The sequence below is a fragment of the Leopardus geoffroyi genome, chromosome A2 (genome assembly GCF_018350155.1).
Source record: "Leopardus geoffroyi isolate Oge1 chromosome A2, O.geoffroyi_Oge1_pat1.0, whole genome shotgun sequence".
NCBI classification, from domain to species: Eukaryota; Metazoa; Chordata; class Mammalia; order Carnivora; family Felidae; genus Leopardus; species Leopardus geoffroyi.
This window is the reverse complement of record NC_059331.1, coordinates 12,956,866-12,978,582: the sequence shown is the minus strand read 5'-3', so window position 1 is coordinate 12,978,582 and position 21,717 is coordinate 12,956,866. Positions and strand designations below refer to the sequence as shown.

The window sequence follows — 21,717 nt, the reverse complement described above, 5'->3', positions numbered from 1 at the left end:
CTGTTTCCGGTTCTGTGTCTCCCTCTCTCTCTGCCCCTCCCCCATTAGTGCTCTGTCTCTCTCTGTCCCAAAAATAAATAAACGCTGAAAAAAAAAAAAAAATTAAAAAAAAAAAAATTAAAATGTCCCCACGTGTAGTGCTTCGTGCTACCTAATGTCCCCACACGCAAGAAGGCAGGGATGTGCCTCCTGGAGAAAATGTGTGGGTTAGATGAACTTTGTTCAGGCATAAGTTAACAGCGCTATCGGCCGGAAGTTCAACATTAACTTATCAGCAGTATGTATTAAACACGGGGTCTTGAAACACACACAAAACAAGGCCCGGTACCGATTGCTTGACAAAAATGTGACCAAAGGCTGGTAGGAACCCCCCTTGGAATCCGGTACTCCCTAACTCAGTTTTCGCTGTGACATTAAGGGACCTAACTACTGCCAATAATGAGAATGGACGGAACGTACCCGTCACCCGGCAGAGGAAAAGAGACACGTAGAGAAGCTCGAAAGTTCAGACAGCAGGCCCTGGGTTCAGATCCCAGCTGTGACCTTAGCGGCCCCTGCCTCAGTTTCCCGCTCCGTAAAACGAGACAAAACCGGGGCTTCCCACAGGGGTGCCGGAAGACTGAAAGAGACGCTGCGCATCAGGTGTTGGGGCTGAGGTCCCCGCAATATAAATGTGACTGAAACGATTATTCGCGTTTTGCGCAATGCTGGAAGGGCGGACCAGGTCTTCTCTGTGACCTACGTCCCCGGCTCAGGCACTCGCGGAGCCTGATTCCCCCTCTGTAGAAGGCGAGTGGTGGCAGCGCCGCCTTAGATGTCCTGCACTGGGGGCACCTCCGCCCCCTGGCTCGTGCCGCGCGTGCGTGGTGAACACCTTGAACCACAGAGGACCGGCGGCCGGGATCGGGACTCCAGACGGCGAGCGCAGGTAGGTGTTTATTGCCAGGAGGACGCCCGCGTGGCCTCCAGGCACCAGAGTTTTGACACAAATGACTTGAAGGCACTGGTTTCCGTCCAGCCCCCACCCCTGCCCTGCAGGGCCCAGGGGCGAGAGACCCCATCACCGAGCGGACCGGTCCTGCTCCCTTCTCCAGGGCTGTCCCTCCGCTGCGTAGCTGAGGGTCTAAAATGCCCTGCGCCACCAAGATTCCCAAGATGCTGTGGGGCGGGGTGGCTGCCAGTCCCGGGTGTCCGGCAGGGGGGACTCTTCCCTGGGGCTGACGAAGGGCTACGAGACGCTGGGGGGCAGGCGCGCAGCCGCAGTCTTCTCCACCACAAAGCCGTAGTTATACTGGGGAGGCGGAGCGAGGAGAGCACAGAGTGAGTGAGGGGGTGGAAACGACTAGGGGCGATCTCCAGCATTTGGGAGACGGGGTGTGGCTGGGGGAGCCTGGGGCGACGGGAAGGGAGGGGAGAACCCCAACCCCCACCCCCACCCCAGCATGCCACCCTGGGCCCTGCACCCACCTCCTCCTCAATATCCGCCAGTGACTTGATGGTCAGATCGGCAAAGGCAGAGAAGGCCTGGCGGGCAGAGGCAGATCATTCCCGGGCGGGGACCCCAACCTGGAACCCCCATTCCTTGAACCTCAAGGAGGGTCTCCCTCAGTATTGGCCTGAACATCCCCTCACCCTTCCTGCCACTGCCTGGGGCCACCAGCATCCAGTTGTCCCTCCTGATGCCCCATTCCGAGCCTGAGACCCTCCAGCTTCCTCCAACCCAGGAACATGGACCTCGGGGCTGGGGCACTGGAGGCACGGATGACCCTCCCTGCCACTGACAGGGGCAGACCCAGGCGCCCCCAGCGCCCAGCGTAGACTCACCAGGGGGCCACAGCTCTTGCCCTCAAATCGCGGGTGCAGTGTGAAGGGAACACCATCCATGGCTGAGGAGAGCGAGTGAGGACAGAGGCTGAGGCACAGGAGACTTGACGCCTGCCTGCCGCCCACCCTAAGCAGAGAGGCTCACGCCATCCCCACCCCCCAATCTCTACAAAATGGGGGAGGCCCAGGCCTGGTTCCAACCCTGGTTCCACCCCTTCCTGGCTATTCAACCTTGGGTAAGTCTTGCCCTCCCCCCCCCACCCCCCACTCCCGTGCCTCAGTTTTTTGCTCTGCGCTCACCTGAGATGCCATAGAGGTTGGAGGCCTCATAGATGGAGTCGCTCCTCCGCAGAGTAGATGCCCGAGAGCCAACCCGGGACAGGGTCCGCTCTGGAAAGCCGCCCTTGCTGGTGGAGGCAGGACAGCACAGGTCAGGCCTAACTCCCCCCATGGCCGCCCCCTTCCCAAGCCTGAGGACTCACCTGGGCTGGGCAGGTGGGTCCAGGGAGAGGCCCCGCATGTCCCGGCTGAGAGCTCGGGGCTTGGGCACCGGCCTGGGGGCCTTGGCCTTCTTGCACCAAATGGCAAAGCCTCCCATGTCCCTAGAAGGAGAGAGAAATAGGGAGGGGTCCTAGCCTGATGGGGTGACCCCAGCCCTTTGGGGGATTTTCCTTTCAGCATCGCAGCCCGCACCCTGAGCAACATCCTAGTTAATATTGCTGGGTCAGATCACCACAGTGTGCGTCTCAGACCCATCAACTCACTCTTCACAAGAACCCTACAAGATTGATACAATTACCCCTGTTTTACCGTGCAGAAATTGAGGGGGTGCCTGGGTGGCTCAGTCGGTTAAGCATCCAGCTGCTGGTTTCAGCTCAGGTCATGATCTCAACAGTTCATGTGGGGTTGGAGCCCCAGGTCGGTTTGTGGGGACTGCTTGGGATTCTCTCCTTCGCTCTCTGCCCCTCCCTCACCCCCTCGTGCACTCTCTCTCTCTCTCGAAACAAACTTAAAATTTTTTTTTTTCAAAAAGGCAGCACAGGGGCGCCTGGGTGGCGCAGTCGGTTAAGCGTCCGACTTCAGCCAGGTCACGATCTCGCGGTCCGGGAGTTCGAGCCCCGCGTCGGGCTCTGGGCTGATGGCTCAGAGCCTGGAGCCTGTTTCCGATTCTGTGTCTCCCTCTCTCTCTGCCCCTCCCCCGTTCATGCTCTGTCTCTCTCTGTCCCAAAAACAAATAAACGTTGAAAAAAAAAAAAAAAAAAAAGGCAGCACAGGAGACCTCAGGAGACTCCCTGAGGGTCAGCAGGGCAGATATGGGACTTGGAGGGCAAGGGAGGAGGCCAGAGGTGGGGGGAGGGTAAGGGGGGGCCCTACCCTACTCGCAGGTATCCAGGCACTGTCTTGGTCTTCCCACTCAGCCGGACATCAAACACAGCTGTGTCTGCAGCCCCCAGGGGCACCAGCTTCATACACATGCGTTTCTTCTTGGACACAGAGGCCTCTGGGAGTGGGGGTGGGGGGCAAGGGAGTGAGAAGAGGAAAGAAGCAGAGAAGGGACCCAAAGATGGCTCCAGGATGACGCCTGCCAGGGTGCTATTTAAGGCAGCTACCTGGATAGCTTTAGGTCAGTGGTTGAGTCATGAATGGTATAGCCATAGGAGGGGACTCCATGTAGCCTTTAGGGGCCATTGGGGCAGGCTTATCTTTGGTGACATGGAGAAGCATTCATGGGGTGACTGTGCACACCTATGGCAAGGGTGGGTAGCTGTGGGATCGGATGGAACCGAGTGCCCATCCTGGCCCTGCCAACCTCACTTTTCCTTAGTCCTCTAATCCAGGGGTCAGCAAACTCTGGTCCGTGAGCCAAAAGACGCCAAGATCTGCTTTTGTACAGCTAAGAATGTTTTTCACATTTTTAAAGGATTATGGAGGGAAAAGGCAACAGACACTATCTGGCCTGCAAAGCCTAAAATATTTACTATCTGGACCTGTACGTAAAATGCTTGCTGACTCTAATATCAATAGATATACCCTGAGAGTCAAATACACATGACAAGGAATGCTTGGGTGGCTCAGTCGGTTAAGCGTCCGACTTCGGCTCAGGTCATGATCTCGTGGTTTGTGAGTTCGAGCCCCGTGTGGGGCTCTGTGCTGACAGCTATGGAGCCTGGAGCCGGCTTCAGATTCTGTGTCTTCCTTTCTCTCTGCCCCTCCCCTGCTAGTTTTCTGCCTGTCTCTCTCAAAAATAAAAGATAAAAAAAAAAAAAAACAAAAAAACAAATACACATGACAAGACACAGTGAGAGGCAGGGAGAGCCGGGTGGCTGGAAAGCAGGGTGGTCAGGGCTGGAAGGGCAGCACCAGGGCTATAGGAGTCAGAAGGGGCGGGGACTAAACAGAGACCTGAGGGAGAATCAAGCATTAACTAGCCCCAAGAGTCGAAGACAGGTGCTCCAGGCAGAGGAAACTGTGTGCAAAAGCCTGGAAATGAAAAGGCGTGGAAATGGCGAGGGTCCTACTTGGCTACCAGTTAAGAAGATATAGCAGGAACAGTAATAAAACAAGTCATGACTCTTACTCTGGGACAAAGGCTGTGCCAATGGCACATTTTTACGCAGGGCAGGGCATGTGGCCCCGCCCTGGAGCAGAGCTCGACGCCTCAGCCGGCTGTCATTACCCAGTGCATCGAGTGGGCAGTCGAGGCTCGGAAAACAAGTGCCTGTCGTCCCTCCGCCCCTCCCTGGTCCTGCCCACAGGGACCCGAACGCGGCCCCCCACCCCGCCCCCAGTCTCGGACGCGGGCCTCACTGGAGTCCAGGGGGTCGCAGACCGGGGAAAAGCCCGGTGGGAGGGGGCTCTTGTCCACCAGGACCTGGATATCGGTCACCACATTCTCCTGCGGATTCTGAGAGGGAGGAAGGGGAGGACACAGCGACAGTCATGCTGCGGCAGGAACAGCGCCCCTGGCGGAGGGCCCCGCAAATGGACGGGGGAGTGGGCTGACCCCGGGGATTCCGAAGGTGGGCACCCCTTACCTCTAGGCTGCCCAAAGAATTGAAGCACAGAAAGTAGCCAGACTTCTGCGCGAAGCTCTTGCCGAAGTTGGCGGGCGTCCCTTCCACGGTGCAGGAGATCTACGATGTGGACGGGAGTCAGAGCCAGGATCCTACCCCGACGCGGCCGCCTGTGCCCCCACTTGATCCCGTGCCCCCACTTGATCCCCGGCCCCCGACGTCGCTCACCGCACTGAATCCCCGTGGCGGAGGCGCCGAAGCCGACGACCAGACCAGGCCAGCCAGCGGCGCCGTGTCGGTCCCGGGTCCTGGATCCATCCTCCGAGCCCAGAGCCGAAGGCCAGGACGGCCTCAGATGTCCGAGCCGACGACCCGCGGCCGTGTTAGGGCAGGAGTCTGAACTACAACTCCCAGAGGACCGTGCGAAAGGCGGGGCTGGGGAGGGGGCTGTCTGCGCGTGCCTGGAAGACGGCTGACCAATCGCGTGGGAACATGAAGTCACGCCCCCGTGCACCGCGCAGGCGCACATGAGCGACGTTTGCGGAAGATCGTCTCGTCTCCTTCTCACGCCCAGCGACTTCCTCCAGAAGTGTTTCTACTCAGCGCCGAGGTCTTGCCTGCCCCAAACCAGAACTACGCTCCCCAGAATTCCTTGCGGTATCGGCTTCTCCAGGGACACGTTTGGACATTTAAGGAAGAGATTTGAAAAACTGTAATTGTAGTTCTAGGAAGTCATCCCAAAGGAAACGTCCATGGGTTATGCAGCTATTAGTTTAAATAACAAAAAGTACGGACCACCGTGAACCATGAAATCGTGTGTAACTTGAGGAGTTGTTCATGTTACCGGTGGGAGATTCTGCATTGTGTGAATGGAGGTCTCGGTTCTTGGATTCCCCACGAAAGAATAAGCTGAGGATCCGCGCTTGAATAAAGACAGCTAGAAGAAAGGCAGCAAGCACAAAGCAGCTTTTTAAGAACCGTACACTTTCAAGGTAGGAGAGCGGGCACGCCCAGAGATGGCAACTGCCGAGAGGCTAGGGGTGTCTTTTCTTTTTCTGTTTGTGGGTCCTAGCGAGGGTGGTTTCCAATCATCTTAGGGACTCCTCCTATTTATTGGGAGGGGAAGTTTGGGGCCCTACAAATTTCTTGCCGGAAGTGTCATGGCCACCTTCCCCCCAGAAGGGTAGCGGGTGGGGGTCGAAACCGCAATGTAAATATATTAGAATGAACATAGGCAATCACCTGCGGTAGAGGTTGGAGAGGAGACCGCAGGTTCTGCACCTGTGGTTCTTGGTTGGCCAACCTTGGTGGAAGCCACAAGGCCAAGATGTTGAAAGCCACAAAGTCGAAATGTTGTGCCCCCAGGCTTCTAATGTGTGACCTATGTTTCACAGCCCTTGCCCCCAGCTCAGGTCTAACTAACTGCCTACTCCATCATTCCCAGACACAATTAGTTTTTTTTTTTAATGAGATATAAAGTATTTAATACGGTACCATGCTTTTACACCCCTCTGGGGGGAAAATACGAAAAATTAGGGAACAAGGTATTATCTACTCTAACATATTTTTCAGTTTTCTGCAATATCACGGGTTGGCCCACTGTCTGGTTTTTGTATGCATAAATGATTGAAGGGAGGGGAAAAAAATAAAGAGTATTTAGTGACGTGTGAAAAGTATGCAACATTTGAATGGCGATGCCCATAAGAAACAAACATCTTGGAAAAGACGACCCAATAATGAGATACAGGAGGGAAGTAACCATGGGCTCCCCTAGAAATACCCCAGTTTCCTAGTACTTAGGAGGAATGTGGGTTCAAAACCTGGAGAGTTCCCTGGGTGAAATTTTTTTTTTTTTTAATTTTTTTTTTCAACGTTTATTTATTTTTGGGACAGAGAGAAACAGAGCATGAATGGGGGAGGGGCAGAGAGAGAGGGAGACACAGAATCGGAAACAGGCTCCAGGCTCTGAGCCATCAGCCCAGAGCCTGATGCGGGGCTCGAACTCCCGGACTGCGAGATCGTGACCTGGCTGAAGTCGGACGCTTAACCGACTGCGCCACCCAGGCGCCCCTCCCTGGGTGAAATTTGAAACTGGACCCCACACTCAGAGGGCAAGGAGAAAGAAGTCAACTACTCTAGATTGGTAGAGGGCAGGGTTTTTGTTGTTGTTTTGTTTTAAGTTGTTTTTGTTTTTTGAGAGGCAGAGAGAATTCCTGCCCATGAACATGCAGAAGAGGGAGAGAGGGAGGGAAGGAGAGAGGGAGGGAGGGAGGGAGGGAGGGAGTCCCAAGCAGGCTCCACACTGTCAGCACAGAGCCTGGTGCGGGGCTCGAACCCATGAGCTGTGAGGTCATGACCCGAGACAAAGTCAGCCACAACTAACTGAGCCACCCAGGCGCCCAGGGAGATGGTAGTCCCTTAATAAGGAGGGGATTTACATAGGAGGCTAGTCTTCACTGGCTGAAAGACAAGTAGATCTCCTTACCGCCCCCCCCCCCCGAATCTTAAAAGTTCATATAGGGGTCTTAACTGGGTTCAGTCACATACAGTGTCCGGAAAGGCTCAACAACACCTTACTCTCTCAAGGCAGATCCTTGAAAATAGCTCTCACTGTGGGAATGGTGAGCAGAACATACATTCCAAGGACAGGGGAGGGGGTTAGGAGCCTCTGATTGCCTGGTTCCACCTCAAGGGTCAACTGGCAATCACATCCTCTTGGTGACCTCCCCTAACCCTCCACCCCTCCTGACCAGCTCTTACAGTCCTACACTTCCCCAAACCACAGATTTATTAAGTCCCTTAGGATGGGGGTGGGATCATTCAGGGGATTCACTTGTGTGTCTTCATCTGCTTTAACAAAGATGATACATTGATAGACTCATCAGGTACGAACACACAACATTCTGCTCGGATAATGGCACAGGTGCCTCTTTGCAAGGCAGTCATAATACCCAAGGCCATTCTAATCTGGAGGACAGATTTTCTCATTAGAGACATTTCAGTGTTCAATAGGACAGGCTTTGTCGGGTAAACTTACTAAGGGCTTCTATGCCTGCTAGAACTTCCTTCAGGCCAGTGGAGGGAACAAACATGGCAGCCGAGGGGTCATACCAGTGGAAAACAACGTGCCCTTCTGGCCTTACAGAGAGAGAGATTGATAACTTTGGTTGCTGTGAGTCAGAGTTTGGGGAAAACCCAGGGGGTAGCGGCCCCACCACCCAGGAGGAAGCCGAGCCAAAGATCTGTGCCGCACACCCCGTGGGCCCCATCTGGAATTACCCGGTCGATACCTGGGTGGCATAACAGTGCCAAGCCAGCCGCGATCCTTCAGAGTGACAGAACGACTCCATCCCAGGTCCCTGGTACACTTGGTTTGATTCTGTTTAGAGTGGTGTTTTTCTGTTCCCGAGCCCACGAGTGCTCCACTGTCTCTAACCCAGGGTAAGCCACATTGAAGCCACACGGGGCCATCCCACATCTGAGCGAAACCACCTAATGGCTCTGAGAGTGGTGTTTTGGGGACCCTTCCGGTCGGCGGTTTGATGGGCTGCCTGTCTGACTGACTTGACAGAAGAACGCCTGTGCCTGGTGTTATTGACAGTGTCAGTAACCGGTCAGGTTTCTGGATCGGTGCTGGTAATATCCGCTGAATTGTGAGCACGTGTCCTCGTTTGTGCTCCCTTAATGTACTGCTCTAATGCCTTCCAATCCCCTCCCTGGAGTAGTGGGGGGGGGGGTACATCACGGGCTGGGTACACCACGACAATCCTGACAAGCTAAAGGGCAGCCGCCTGCATCCCCAACCGTTTGGACTGTATTCCTTTGCCAGGCACACAAGTGGGCCCTCTGTAGAAAGGTATTTCCATCACGTGCCTATCCCGTGAGCGGACACCACGGGGGCAGTAGAAGTCTAAGGTCAAGAAGACAGATATTTCGTAGAAACTCGCATGGGGAACCCTTCTCGTTAATGTGACTGCAGCTAGGGGGCGCCTGGGCGCCGTTAAGCGTCCCAACTGTTGATTTCGGCTGCGGTCCTGATCTCATGGGTTTGTGGGATCGAGCCCCCGCATCGGGCTGACAGCGCGGAGCCTGCTTGGGATTCTCCCTCTCTCCCTCTCTTTCTCTCTCTGCCCCTCCCCAGCTTGCTCTCACTCCCTCTCTCTCAAAATAAAAAAAAAAAAAATTTTTTTAAATATGTGACTGTGGCTTCAGGAACTTGATCAGGTTGTGCACACCATGCTGGTTGGCCAGGGGAGGCAGCACTGTCAGGCGTGGGGAGATGGACGGGGGGCAGGATGTGCTAGACCAGGGTCCCCGTCTTCTCCCCTTTCCCAGTGGGGACTGGGCAGCTCCCCCCGACCCAGGGTGTGAAATAACTCTCCAACCCTGGCTGGATGTCCCATCACACATCTCGTAGATAAATGCCTCTCCCCGGGCGTGATGAGACTCGGTGTCCTCCTCAGCCCAGCACGTTGATGTACAGGGAGAGTCAGGGCGATAGCTCTCCCCTGAGACTCCCACACCTTTACGATATTGGGTGCTTTGACTGGGGTCCCCAGTCTGGCATATGGGGCAATTGGTTGTTCATTCCAATCCATTAAGCCTGGGATGGTACTTTGGCCACCTGGCCAAGGTGGTTTGACCTGTTGGTAATTTCATCTGCTGCTTTAATATTTCATTCTTCCTTTTACCAATCCTGCTGCTTGTGGGTTACACAGGAGGCGGAACCTCCATCCGCTGTAATGTTCTTTTGCTCAGTCTCACACATCATGACTCTTAAAATGCGACCCCAGCCACTTGTCTGTTTGGTGAGGGTATCCACACATCGTACTCAGTGTTCTCTAATCCCCTAATGGTGGCGGCCTGGTTTGCGTGGTGACAAGGGAAAGCTTGGGTCAGAGCAGACACCATGACCACACAACCCAAGCCATAGTTAGAACCCTCCCTCAGAGGGAAAGGGCCAATATAATCAACTTGCCTGTCCCTTACCGGTTGAGAACTCCGATGGATGGCCCCAGACTTTTTTGTCAGTTGCCTTGGGCATTGTTTAGAACACACAGGGCATGATATTACTGCATTAGGGGCGCCCGGGTGGCTCAACGCCTCGGTGGGGTATTCGACTTCGGCTCAGGTCAGGATCTCACAGCTCGTGAGTTGGAGCCCCGCATCAGGCTCCATGCTGACAGCTCAGAGCCTGGAGCCTGCCTCGGATTCTGTGTCTCCCTCTCTCTCTCTCTACCCCTCCTCCGCTCATGCTCTGTCTCTCTCTGTCTCAAAAATAAATAAACACTTAAAAAATTTTATGATATTACTGCATTAACCAAGTCACTGGTTCTCAGGAGCAATCTGGTATCCTTGGCAATACAGCATCCCACCCAAGTGCCGCCGTGGCCACTCTTCCCCTGCAGCCAATCTGCTTTATCTACCGAAGGGTCGGTTGCCAGGGCTCATACCTGGGCTAGGGCATCAGCTTCCTTGAATGCCAGGGGGGATTCAGCGCCTTACAAGCCCGGATGTGGGAGACAGTGAGGGTGCCTCAGGCTCCCGCAGGTGAACCCAAACGTCTTTCCACACACCCTGGCCCCGCAAAGGCTTACTCATGATCATCCACCTCTTAGCTTTCTGTTGCCCAAGCCACAGGGTTCATCCTTTTAAAACAGCCCCAACTATCAGGGCACCCGGGTGGCTCCGTCGGTTAAGATCCGACTCTTGATTTTGGCTTCGGTCATGATCTCACGGTTTGTGAGTTCGAGCCCCGCGTCGCGCTTTGTGCTGACAGCGTGGAGCCTGCTTGGGATTCCCTCGCTCGTGCTCTCCCTCTCTCTCAAGATAAATAAATAAACATTAAAAAAAATGAGAAATAAATAAAAGAGCCCAACTATCAGCGCAGAAGGGTTAACGGCCTGGGCTCCTGTGTGATCACCAGCCAAACGGCTCCGAGGTCAGCCCACTGGCTGCTGTGGTTTGTTCCCGTTTCCACCCAGATGGTGTCAGTGTTGAGCTGAATAGTGGCTGCAGCTCCCGTGGGTAGGTTGCCCCGACTAGACTAGACCCATCTGTATACCAGGCATGAGCAGAAATGTGCCACTCTCCTTACGGGCCTTGGGGCCACCACGGGACCAGGGGTGGGGGCACTTGGAAGGTCTAGGTCCTCTACAGGGCCTAGAGGCACCCTCTTTCTGGTGGGCTGGTAGATAGGGTGCTCCAGCACTGTCAGTCGGCTTCCCTTAGTCAAAGTGGGAGTTTGAGCCAGGACAGAGGTGAGTCCGTGGGCCCTATTCTCAACCTGCCCCTGGACAGGCAGGGAAGTTCCTCCCACGACACGCTGTCCCTTCGTGAGAGGCTCAACGCGAAGGAGCACAGTGTATACACCTGGGAGCTGTTGCTCTTTGGGGCATATCGGATTTCCGCCCCTTCCACGGCCGAGACCAAAGTCCTAGGGCATTCTCTCCTTCTGTCGTCTCTGGCACAGCGCCCAACCCAGACTCTGTGGAGTCACAGGCACATCTAACTCAGACAGTAGCCTTGCTTGGGAGCTGCCCAGAGCCTTCATTGGCTTCATGAGTAGCTTTGCCTTCTCCAAGGCCGCTTTTGCCCCGATCCCCAGTCCCACATGGGCCCTCTCTTTACCAAGCAGTATAAGGGACGGAGGAAAATGACGCCAGAGAGGGAATAAAGGTCCTCCTAACCCCTCCAAAGGCCTGCCCCTCTTTCACCTTAGGAACTCGCACCTTAGGACCAGCTCACAACATGTCAATAACAGCTTCTGGGACAATGTGCATCTTACCCAACCAAGTGACTCCCAAAAACTTCGTGGCGGTGCCTGGGCCTCGAGTTTCCTGTAGGTTCACCACCCATCCTCCCACTCACGGATGGTTCCAGGGAAGTCTGTAGAGGGCTCTGCAGCAGAGGCAGGTCTTTACATGTCAACATCATGTCATCAGTGTAACGGGCCCGTTTTCTGATGTGAGGAGCGAGATCGGGGACAAGTCTTGGGCCACCATCCTGTGACAGGTGGCGGGGCTGGCAGACAGCCCTGGGAAGCAGCTGCAAGGTCCGCTGTTGTCCCTCCCACGTGAAGGCAAATTGACTTCACGTCTAGTGGCCAGAGGTACACTGGGAAAGGCATTTGGTGAGTCTGGAGCGGCATGATACACAACCGGGACCATGGCCGAGCTGTCTAAGATGGTGGCAATGTCGGGGGACAACGCCCTGTTCAATTCTCAACCGTCTGCCGTGAGCATCTGTTTTTTTTCTACCAGCCGTACTGGACCAGTAGGAATCGAAATAGAAAGCGCTGGGGGCAAGGGGCACCATACCAACTTGGTGAAGTTCTTGGACAGCCCGTCAGGCAACTGATCGTTTCACAGCATCACTCTTTCCTGGGGGTGGCTGGCCTACTGGTTCCCAGTTGGTATTTCCCCTCAGTGCTGGTTTGGTAACTCTAACCCAGAGGCAGACTTCGCTGTTAGAGGTTCGCAGACTTTGACCTTGTAGGCTGTCCGTGCCCAGGATGTTCTCTGGTACTGGAGAAATAAAAACCTCACATTCTCATGGGGGAGAACTCTCAATCTGCAGGGTCAAAGAGATCTTCCTGGCCGTAACTGTTTGCCCTCTGTAACCATCGATGGCACTGAAGGAGCTGGAAACACCTGAGGGTCACCACGTGTTAGAGCACCTCCAGCTCCAGTACCCACCAGAGATGTCAACTTCTGTTTGTTTCTGGGCGACCAGTAAAGAATGAGCTCACTATGGGGCCTCCAAGTGCCCCCACAACCCTCACCTCGAGGTACTCTTGGCCTGCATCCTGTGGCCAGGCTGTGGGAGGCACCCACCCTGACTAGGCCTGTATCCCCGAGGCCTCTGCTGGAGCAGCGAGGGGCATCAGGGATGGGAGGGTCAGGCTGGGCAGATCCGAACCGTTGTTCACGGTTGAAGGCTTTCCACAGGCCAGCCGGCACAGCACGGTTTTGCTGACCCGTCTTTCCAGGTGGGGTCCTGACAGCAATGAGGTCAAACCATATTTGCCTCCAGGTTACCTTTATTGGACCCTCTACTATCAATTGGAATAGTCTTTTGGCTTCTTGGTCTCCCTCTCTGTCTTGGGTCTTTCCCACACCCTCTACCCATTCTCGGGATTTGTCAGTTTCCCCAGATCAGCAATGGATTGGCCCAGTGTCATAAATGTCTTGTCCCACAGCGCACCTGGGTGGCTCAGAGGGTTAAGCATCCAACTCTTGATCTCAGGTCGGGTCATGATCTCACAGTTCGTGAGATCGAGGTCCTGTGCTAATAACTCGGAGCCTGCTTGGGATTCTCTCTCTCTCTCTCTCTCTGCCTCTCTCTCCCTCCCTCAAAATAAGTAAGTAAACTTAAAAACTTTATCTTGGCCCACAGCTAGGCTCAGCATGGGTATCACTGTCCCATGGTAGGTTCCGGAAGGGGACCGGAAAATTTTATCTTTCATTCCTGCGGTGACTGACTGGGGCCCGATCAGGGCCTTCAGAGAGAGGGGTATAAATGTCCTGTCTCCTTCCCAGCTCGCTAAGCATTTGCTGTAGCTCTTCTACAGGTTTCCAGGGCCCCGTGCCCAGGGAGGTCCCCCTCATTTGGCCGAGCCTCCCTGCAGGCTAGAATAATCTAATCTAGAAGGGAGTGAGTACCTGAGTTCCCTGGGCATCACCCAGGTGCTACCAGAGGGCAGGGAGTGGGCTGGCGGTGCTGCTCGTTTTCTCTGCGTCCTGCCCAGTAAGAGAAATGCCATCGCCCCCTGGATCTCATAGGCGCACCACCCATGCCTGGAGACTTTCCCTGGCCTTTTGCTGGCACTTGGCAGCTATACCTATAAACAGGCCCAGTGGGGGTATATTCGCTCCTTTTTTTTTTTTTTTTTTTTGTAATGTTTATTTATTTTTGAGAGTGAGAGAGCAGGGGAGGGGGCAGAGAGAGGGTGAGAGAGAGAATCCCAAGCAGGTTCCGCACTGTCCGCGCAGAGCCCGGCGGGGGCCTCGAACTCAAACCGTGAGACCGTGTCCTGGGCCCCAAACCACGAGTCGGAAACTTAACAGACTGAGCCACCCAGGCGCCCCCGGAGTATATCCGCTTATCATGTACATTTCCGGAATTGGGGAGCTGCCCCACTGGCTGGGGCTCTCGTTGCTTTCCTTGGTGTTCAGGGTCCCCCACACGCTGCCTGCACCCTCCCAGCGACGCAAAACGGCGTGCTAAGGCCTCCAACTTAAGTATCCTGCCGTCCCACCTCGTCTGCCAGCCCCTAAGCCGGCAGTCGCTGCGCATTCTTTAACCTCAGCTGTCCTTCCAACCTTGTGACTCAGGAGCCGGCGCGCGCAGCTGCGGTGGGGCCCAGCCCACCGCGCTTCCTTCTTCCGCCACCGCGCGGCGTGCCAGTCACACCGGCCAGCATTTTCGGGGCGTCCCCATACTCACATGACAGTCCACAAACATCTGATATACGAGCCATGCCCCCCCCCCCCACCCCATCCCAAACGGGTCGATGGCCAACTCCGGGTTGTCCCTGCAGGTGCCTCTGTCCCAAGGCCCATTGTTCTGGTCTCCTGGCCGCCTTCTAGCTGTTGTCTCCCCACCTCCGGAGCTGGGGAGCTGCCCGGGTGAGATCTGAAACGGCCCCCAGACCCGGAGGGCAGGGAGGGACCGAAGAAAGAGGCAGGCAGCTCCAGATGGTAGGAAGCAGGTTAAATAAGGAGGGAAACTCCCTCATGAGGCTTGTCTGGGGAGGCAGCGGGGTGGGTAACTCTCTTCGCCCGCCCACCAGAATCTTAAGGGTTTCTACAAGGGACCTCAACACGGATACAGATGGATGGGCTCAACAACACCTTGCTCTCTCTCAAGGTTGTGTCCTTGAGGTGGTTCCTAATGTGGGAAAAATGGGCAGAAGGTACATGCCAGGGATAGGGGAGGGGGGCGAGAAGCCTCCAAGTGTCTGGGTCCGGCTCATTGGTCAACCAACCTGCACATCTTCTCCGTGACCTTCCCCAGTGTGAAACGTGCTTTGAATGCCAACATTCAGCCCTGGGGCCGAGTGAGAGGCCGGGACTGAGAAGCTGGTGCTGACTGAACCGTGGACCCAGGGCAGTGGCCGCAGCGGGTGGGGGCCACCTCGGAGCCGGCCTGCCCTGTGGCAGAGGAAGGCCTGAGAGCCAGGGACGGGAAGTGGCTGGAAGGACACAGGCGCGTCGGACACGTGGAGAGACAAGCATCCACTCCCTGCAGGGGCAGGAACAGACTGAATTCTGGATTCCTCTTTAGGGAAAGTGAGAGTCAGGGAGACACACATCCCCTGGGACCCAGTAACCACATCCCTGGGAATTCGGTCTAAGGAAAGAACACATTGGATCCACAACTTATCAAAGGATGACACGGACAGACAGACAGACAGGACAGTGGGGAGGAGTCGAGCGCTGAGCTCAGTGCCTTTTCACTTGCGCCTTGCCCCTGTCCTCGGAGCAGCTGGGGACAGCCGCCGTCACAGCCATCCTACAAGCAGGCAGGCCCGGCGGGTGCAGGAGCTGGCCCAGGGCCAAGCGGGCCGGGCCCAGCGGCCTCCAGACCTGTACCAGGACCGGGCCAGGGCTTCTCCTCCGGGGTCGTTCTCTGCGGCGGAGCCGTCCTGGGCGCGGGAGGGCACTGACCAGCATCCCTGGTCTCCACCCACCCGATGCCAGTAGTGCCCCTCCACTCAACCCTAATATGAAGTTTGTGACAATCAAAACTGTCTCCAGGGGCGCCTGGGTGGCTCGGCCAGTTAAGCATCTGACTGGATTTCGGTTCACAGTTAGTGAGTTCGAGCCCTGCATCTATCTCTGCACTGACAGGTGGAGCCTGCTTGGGATTCTCTCTCTGTCCCTCCCCTGCTCGTGCTGGCTCGCTCTCTCTTTCAAAATAAAGCAATAAACTTAAGAAAAAACAAAAACAGAAAACTGCAGACAACGCCAAATGTCCCCTGGGGGCAGAACTGCCCCTGAGTGAGGACCCTTGGGCCAGCGCCTTCCTACCAGGCTGGAGAGGACCCACCCAGGGCTATGCACAACTGAAAACACCTCAAAAGTAAGGCATTTAGTCAGCTCAGTGAAATACTTGTGTAGTTTAATGAACAGAAATAAAACACCTGAGGGGCCCCTGGGCGGCTCAGTTGGTTAAGTGCCAGACTTCAGCTCAGGTGATGATCTCACAGTTCGTGGGTTCGAGCCCCGTGTTGGCCTCTGTGCTGACAGCTCGGGGCCTGGAGCCTGCTTCCGATTCTGTGTCTCCCTATCTCTCTCTGCCCCTCCCCTGCTTGTGCTCTGTTTCTCTCTCTGTCTCAAAAATAAATAAACATTTTTTTTAAATTAAAAAAAAAAAACAAAACAGCTGAGTGAAGGGAGCAGGATTGAGGATGACCTTAAGAAGTTTTTTCGGGGCACCTGGGTGGCTCAATCAGTTAAGCGTCTGACTTTGGCTCAGGTCATGATCTCGCTGTTCATGAGTTAAAGCCCCACGTAAGGCTCTGTGCTGACAGCTCAGAGCCTGGAGCCTGCTTCGGATTCTGTGCCTCCCTCTCTCTGCCCCTTCCCCACTCAATCTCTGTCTCTCTCTCAAAAATAAAGAAATGTTTAAAAAAAATTTTTTAATAAAAAAAAGTTTGTTTCTTCAGTGTCCCTACATTATCCTGTCAAGATTAAGCACAAAAAGTGGCATCTGGGTGGCTCAGTCGGTTGAGCATCCAACTCTTTTTAAATTAAATGTTTTTATTTATTTATTTCGAGATTGAGAGAGAGAGAGAGAGAGAGAGAGAGAAGGGGGGGAGGGAAAGAGAGAGAAGGAGAGAGAATCCCAAGCAGGCCCTGTGCCATCAGCTCAGACGCGGGGCTTGATCCCAGGAAGCGCAAGATCATGACCTGAGCCACACTGAGAGTCAGATGCTCAAGCGACTGATCCACCCTGGTGCCCCTGAGCATCTGACTCGTGATCTCAGCTCAGGTCTTAATCTCAGGATCGTGAGTTTAAGCCCCATGTTGGGCTCCATGCTGGGTATAGAGGAAGGAAGGGAGGAAGGAAGGAAGGAAGGAAGGAAGGAAGGAAGGAAGGAGAGAGAGGAAGAAAGAAAAGAAAGGGAGAGGGGGAGGGAGGGAGGAAAAAGAAAGAAAGAAAAAGAAAAGAAAGGGAGGGAGGAAGGAAGGAAGGAAAAGAGAGGAGAGAAGAGAAAGAAAGAAAAGAAAAAGGGAGGGGGGAGGAGGGAGGGAGGAAAGAAGGAAAAGATTAACCACAAAAAGAAAAAGTGCTGTTTGTGCTTCTCCCTCTTCCCCAGGATGTGGGCTTAGGCATGGGCTGCACACCCTGACTTCCTTCCACAGGGCACCGCACCGAAAGGGGGCAGAGAGTAACTTCACAGTGGAGACACCTGACAGAGGCCGCCTCAGCCCGGTGGTCAAGGTCAACATCGTAGTGAAAAGTCACGCTGACGGCATGTGCGCCAAGAAGGACGCCTCACCTCTGCGGTCCTCCCCCAAACTGTCACCCCAGGCCAACCATGGAAAAACACCAGACAAATCCCAACTGGGGAGCATCTTACAAAAACACCTGACCAGTCCTCAAAACGGTCAAGGTCATCAAGAGCAAGAAAGCCCGAAACTGTTTTTCAGCCCAGAAGAGCCTAAGGAGGTGTGGCAACTAAATGTAACCTGGGGTCCTAGGTCCGAAAGAGGACATTAAGAAAAGCTGAGGGAATCTGAATAGTGTATAGACTTTAGTTACTAATAATGTAAGACGTTAGTTATCAGTATTGGTTCGGTCATGATAACAGAGGTGCCATAGACATGGAAGATGTTCAAAGGAGGAGAAAATGGAACGTTTTTGTACCGTCTTCGCTATTTTTCTGCAAATCCAAAACTATTCTAAGATAAAATGATCCTTTAAAAAAAAAAAAAAAAAGTAACAAAGCTAAAATCAGAAAAATGGCAGCCCGTTTCCACTGGAATTTTAGAGGGAAAAACTTACTGTTTGCCAGGGCCAGGGCCAGAGCAAGGGGAGTAAGGCACTCGCGTCAGCCGCAGAAATTAAGGGCGCCCCAAAAGGTTCTATTATCAATCACACCCATTTTAGAGCTGCAGAAACCGAGGCTGAGAGGAAATCACTCGCCCAGGTCCTACAAGGGCTCTTCACCCACAACCTCGGCCTCTGACCTGCAGTTGTGGTCCCGAGCCGACCCCAAAGTTTGAAGGCCAGCGCAGGGCAAAGTCAGCTTTGCCAAGGGTCACGTGTTTGCACGTAGGGCCCTGGCCAGGGTGGGAGACCCCTCCTCAAGGCGCTTCAGCAAGATCCCCCCATTCTTTGTTATTTGGCTGCTGAGTCCGGCCCCTTCCGAGGCCTCTCCCTGGACCCCCGACACTCCCCGGGCACTTTGGGTTCACCGTATCCCAAATGGACCAGGTTGTCTTTCCTCAGAATGGCCGTATTTCTGTGTCATCCACCTTTCTTCCTGCCCTGCATCCATTGAGCGCCTACTGGACACCAAAGCACTTTGCTAGAAACTCCTCACTGGCCCCTACTGACGAGGCCGCCCCTGTTATTGCCCCACTTTACAGATGACAAAATGGAGGTTCAGAGGGTTTACTTGGTGCCCTGGGATAAAGAGGCAGAATCTAGAAGTCGGAGCCTGTTTCCTGCTGGAGCCAGGACAGGGACCTGGGCGACTTTATTTGTTGGCCCTGGTGGCCAAGTTGAGAACTGCGGCCTGCGTGGAGGGCGGGGTCGGAGGGTGGGGGGCATCCAGAGCCTCTCTGGGCTTGGGCTTTCATTTTCCCAGCCTCCAGTCCTTCCTCAGACACCCTGCATGGTTTCCTATAGTCCCCTCGGTGGGCCCAGGGACGCTAAGTGAGCCCCGGCTGGGTCACCACAGAGACCCCTAAACACAATATCCAGCCTGTTGGGTCAGAGCCAGGCCCTGCCCCTAGTCTTCCACACACCTCTCAGCCTCAGTTTCTCCGGCTTGAGGCTGAATCAACGGCAGCTTCTGCCTCCTCAGGTCCTGGTACACGTGAACAGCAGGCTGGCATGCACCAGACGCCCCGTAACTGCTGCTGTCACCCTCAGTTACCTGCAGGGGAGGTGCAGGAACTTGAGATGGGGTGTCCCAGGCAGCCCTAGCTCTCTGCCCACAGGAACTCATTCGGGGACACCAAGCCAGAAAAGCTCAACGTTTCAATTCAGCACAAATAACCCACCTCTTTCCCGGGAAATAGAAACTGAAAGCCGAAACTTCTGCCTGCAAATACCCACTCGAGAGCTTCCAGGTCAAAGGATTCTCTCGAGCCTTTGTCATTGGCCAGGATGGCCGTTATGTTAATAAGGGGGCAGCCTCAGCCAATAGGACATCCCAGCACCCCCCTAGCTCCTGCCCAAACTCACTCATTCAGGGGCAGATCTAGAGGCACCTGCTTTTTACCACTATTGGCCTGTGCCCAGGACTGACTACTCAGAGTCAATGGTGCAAGGTCGGAGTCTTGGGTGGCAGATGTGGCTGGGGGGCTTCCTGATCCTGGCGGTGCTGGGTCTGTGTGTGGCCCTGGCCATCTTTATTGTCAAGGCCAACAGCAAAGCCTGCAAGGATGGCCTCCTAGCAGAGGAGGAGTGTCATGGTGTCACCCGCCTCCTGGAGGTCCGGCTAACCCAAGCCTGGGAAAGCTTACTGAGGACCGAGGTCCAGGCTGCCACCTGCAACGAGACTGTGGTAAGCTACTGCAGTTCCTGGAGAGGCCCCCCGTGCGTGGGTGGTCCCCACCGGTCTAGATGGAGATAAAGACAGACTTGAAACTGCCCCTGGACCCTCATATAGGGACCTGAGTCCCAATAACCCCCCATCAGGCTTTGGGGACCTCTGAATTCTCTCAGCAGTGCTGGTGTGGGGCAGGGCCTTAAAACTCCTTGGAGCATCCAAATCGGGTGTGTCAGTATCCCCGCTAGGATGTGCAAAAACCTCCAGCCTGCTGTGGGGGGGCTAGAAACTCCTCTTGGCACCTGTATAGCAGAGATCCCATCTAGGGGTTGGGAAGGGAAGGGGCTCTTTATACATCCACTGAATGAGAGAGAGACTTTGAAACTTTCATTTGGGTCCCGATATGGGGGACCTTGAAACTCCCGCTGATGTCTAACTTGGGCTCAGAAATCCCCCTGTGTTCTGGGCTAGAGGGGACCTCTAAATCTTGGGCAAAAAGAGGTCTAGGAGTTTCTCCTAGGGTTTGGGCATAGGGAGCCTCCAAATTCCCACGTTGGGGGCCTCAAACCCCCTATTTCGAGGATCACATCCTTAGCGGCCCTGGGAGGATGGGAGGTTGTGGCCATACTTGGAGGCGGGAGACTGGGGTGCAGGGAAGATCGGAGGTGAATCTGAAAGGGGTTTGGACCTGGACCCCTCTGAACCTAGGGTCTGGGGAGGGAGTCTGGGGCCCTGGTCAGCAGCCCCCCCTCTAGGCCAGAACCCCAGTCTCTAGCCCTCCCCTCTGTCCCAGGTAACCCTGTTGGCTTCCCTGGAGATGGAGAAGGCCCAGAGCCAGGAGTGGCTCGCGAAAGGGGAGGAACTTCGGGGTGAGAAAGCAGAAAGCTTTCCAAGGAGACGGATTCGGAGGGATGGGTCAAGTATTGAAGAGGGGAGAGGGAGGACCCCAGGGTTGGAGTCGCTAGGGAGCTGCCAGGGAAAACCCAGTGGAGGGTGTGAAAGGAGGACCTCAGGTTTCCAAGATGGGGTGGCATGGCGGGGGGGGGGGGGGGGGGGGGGGGGGCGGAGGCGGTCTTAGGTCCCAGGATGGAGCCTAGTGAAGGACGGTGCCACTGTGCTGACAGGTTCCCCCCCACCCCACCCCGCCGTTTCTCTCCCACCTTAGGAGAGATCGAGGAGTTGAAGCACAAGCTGCAGAACGCTTCGGTGGAGGTGGAAAGACTGAGGTTGGCGCCACGCCCCCCCGACCACGCCCCTTCCACCCGCCCGTCCTACCCCCCGTCGTCCTACCCCGAGACCCCGGACCCCCTTTGCACGCAAAGTTTGAATCCCATCCTTGCCCCTCTGGTCCTACAAGCCCACTCTCCTCCCCACTGACTTGGTGCGGGGGGAGAGGGGAGATTCTGAGGGGCGACGAGGATAGAGCTGGTGGCAATCAGTCCCGGGCGGTTGCCTGAGTCGTGCCCACATCTTCCCCCAGAAAAGGGACTGAGACCTCGAGCAAGAAAAAGGAAGTCGCGTCTGCCAGCTCCTTGAAAGCGCTCAGCCCCTTGGTGGTCTCTGTGCATCTGCTCCTGGCCTTCGTTGCTCTGCTGGCCTGAGGTCCCTGCGGGTAAGAAGGGGGCGGCCTGGGGTAGAAGAAAGCTGGGGACGGAAAGGAGGGAGTCCAGGACGAGCCAGGATTTGGGGAGGCGGCCTGCCTGCACAGGGAGGGGTTTGGGGGAGGGAGAGAGAGGTCACTGAATGGGGAGGAGGCCAGGGGCCCCGAGGCGAGGCTTAGGGAGGGGGCGGGGCGTCTTTTGTTCCCCTTCGTCCACCCTGAGTCCCTCTTATGATGCCTCTTAGGCCACAGTCTGGACTGGTCCGTTCCAGCTCTGCTTTTCCCTTGGAGGCTTGACCTGACCTGACCGGTTCTGAAGAGGCCACGCTGTGGCACAGGCAGGGGAAGGGGGGGCCAGGCAGCAGCTGGAGGTACACGGAGAAGCCTTGAGGTTGGACAAACGGGGGAGCTGGCCCAGGGCTGCCTCCCCCTCGGGCCTCCCCGCCCCCTCCCCCTTGCAGCGCTGGGCAGGGCATGGGATGGGGAGACCTACTTCTTGCTGTCACGGTTTCTGGAAGCTCACTGTCCTCTGAGGTCTTTGACCTCCT

General features: G+C 55.4%; 2 protein-coding genes across 3 annotated transcripts; one reads left to right on the top strand and one right to left on the bottom strand.

The window, feature by feature from the left end:
* Positions 1 to 256: 256 nt before the first annotated feature.
* Positions 257 to 5,246, bottom strand: MVB12A (multivesicular body subunit 12A). The gene is made up of 9 exons (XM_045492497.1): positions 5,067 to 5,246; positions 4,860 to 4,958; positions 4,633 to 4,729; positions 3,199 to 3,325; positions 2,307 to 2,426; positions 2,125 to 2,231; positions 1,825 to 1,886; positions 1,468 to 1,524; positions 257 to 1,291 (listed from the first exon to the last, which is right to left on the bottom strand). The coding sequence occupies exons 1-9, from the start codon at positions 5,154 to 5,156 to the stop codon at positions 1,229 to 1,231; spliced, it is 822 nt and encodes a 273-aa protein (XP_045348453.1). The 5' UTR covers positions 5,157 to 5,246; the 3' UTR covers positions 257 to 1,228.
* Positions 5,247 to 5,483: 237 nt separating this feature from the next.
* On the top strand, positions 5,484 to 21,717 carry BST2 (bone marrow stromal cell antigen 2). Of its 2 annotated transcripts, XM_045492502.1 has the most exons (6): positions 5,484 to 5,830; positions 17,164 to 19,584; positions 20,363 to 20,438; positions 20,735 to 20,795; positions 21,050 to 21,181; positions 21,415 to 21,717. In XM_045492502.1, exons 2-5 carry the CDS (start codon positions 19,339 to 19,341, stop codon positions 21,168 to 21,170), a joined length of 504 nt encoding a protein of 167 aa, XP_045348458.1. In that variant the 5' UTR covers positions 5,484 to 5,830; positions 17,164 to 19,338; the 3' UTR covers positions 21,171 to 21,181; positions 21,415 to 21,717. The 2 variants fall into 2 exon arrangements, with proteins under 2 accessions (XP_045348458.1, XP_045348457.1); XM_045492501.1 differs by lacking the exon at positions 5,484 to 5,830 and having other exon boundaries at positions 18,616 to 19,584; positions 20,363 to 20,489.

Bases quoted from the DNA above. Each gene is read 5' to 3' on its own strand.
- MVB12A (XM_045492497.1), bottom strand. From the start codon at position 5,156: ATGGATCCAGGACCCGGGACCGACACGGCGCCGCTGGCTGGCCTGGTC. The intron at 4,959-5,066 runs GTGAGCGACGTC...TCCACATCGTAG, and splicing joins CGCCACGGGGATTCAGTGCG to ATCTCCTGCACCGTGGAAGG. The intron at 1,292-1,467 runs GTGGGTGCAGGG...CCGCCTCCCCAG, and splicing joins TGGCGGATATTGAGGAGGAG to TATAACTACGGCTTTGTGGT.
- BST2 (XM_045492501.1), top strand. From the start codon at position 19,339: ATGGTGCAAGGTCGGAGTCTTGGGTGGCAGATGTGGCTGGGGGGCTTC. The intron at 19,585-20,362 runs GTAAGCTACTGC...CCTCTGTCCCAG, and splicing joins CCACCTGCAACGAGACTGTG to GTAACCCTGTTGGCTTCCCT. The intron at 20,796-21,049 runs GTTGGCGCCACG...ATCTTCCCCCAG, and splicing joins GTGGAGGTGGAAAGACTGAG to AAAAGGGACTGAGACCTCGA.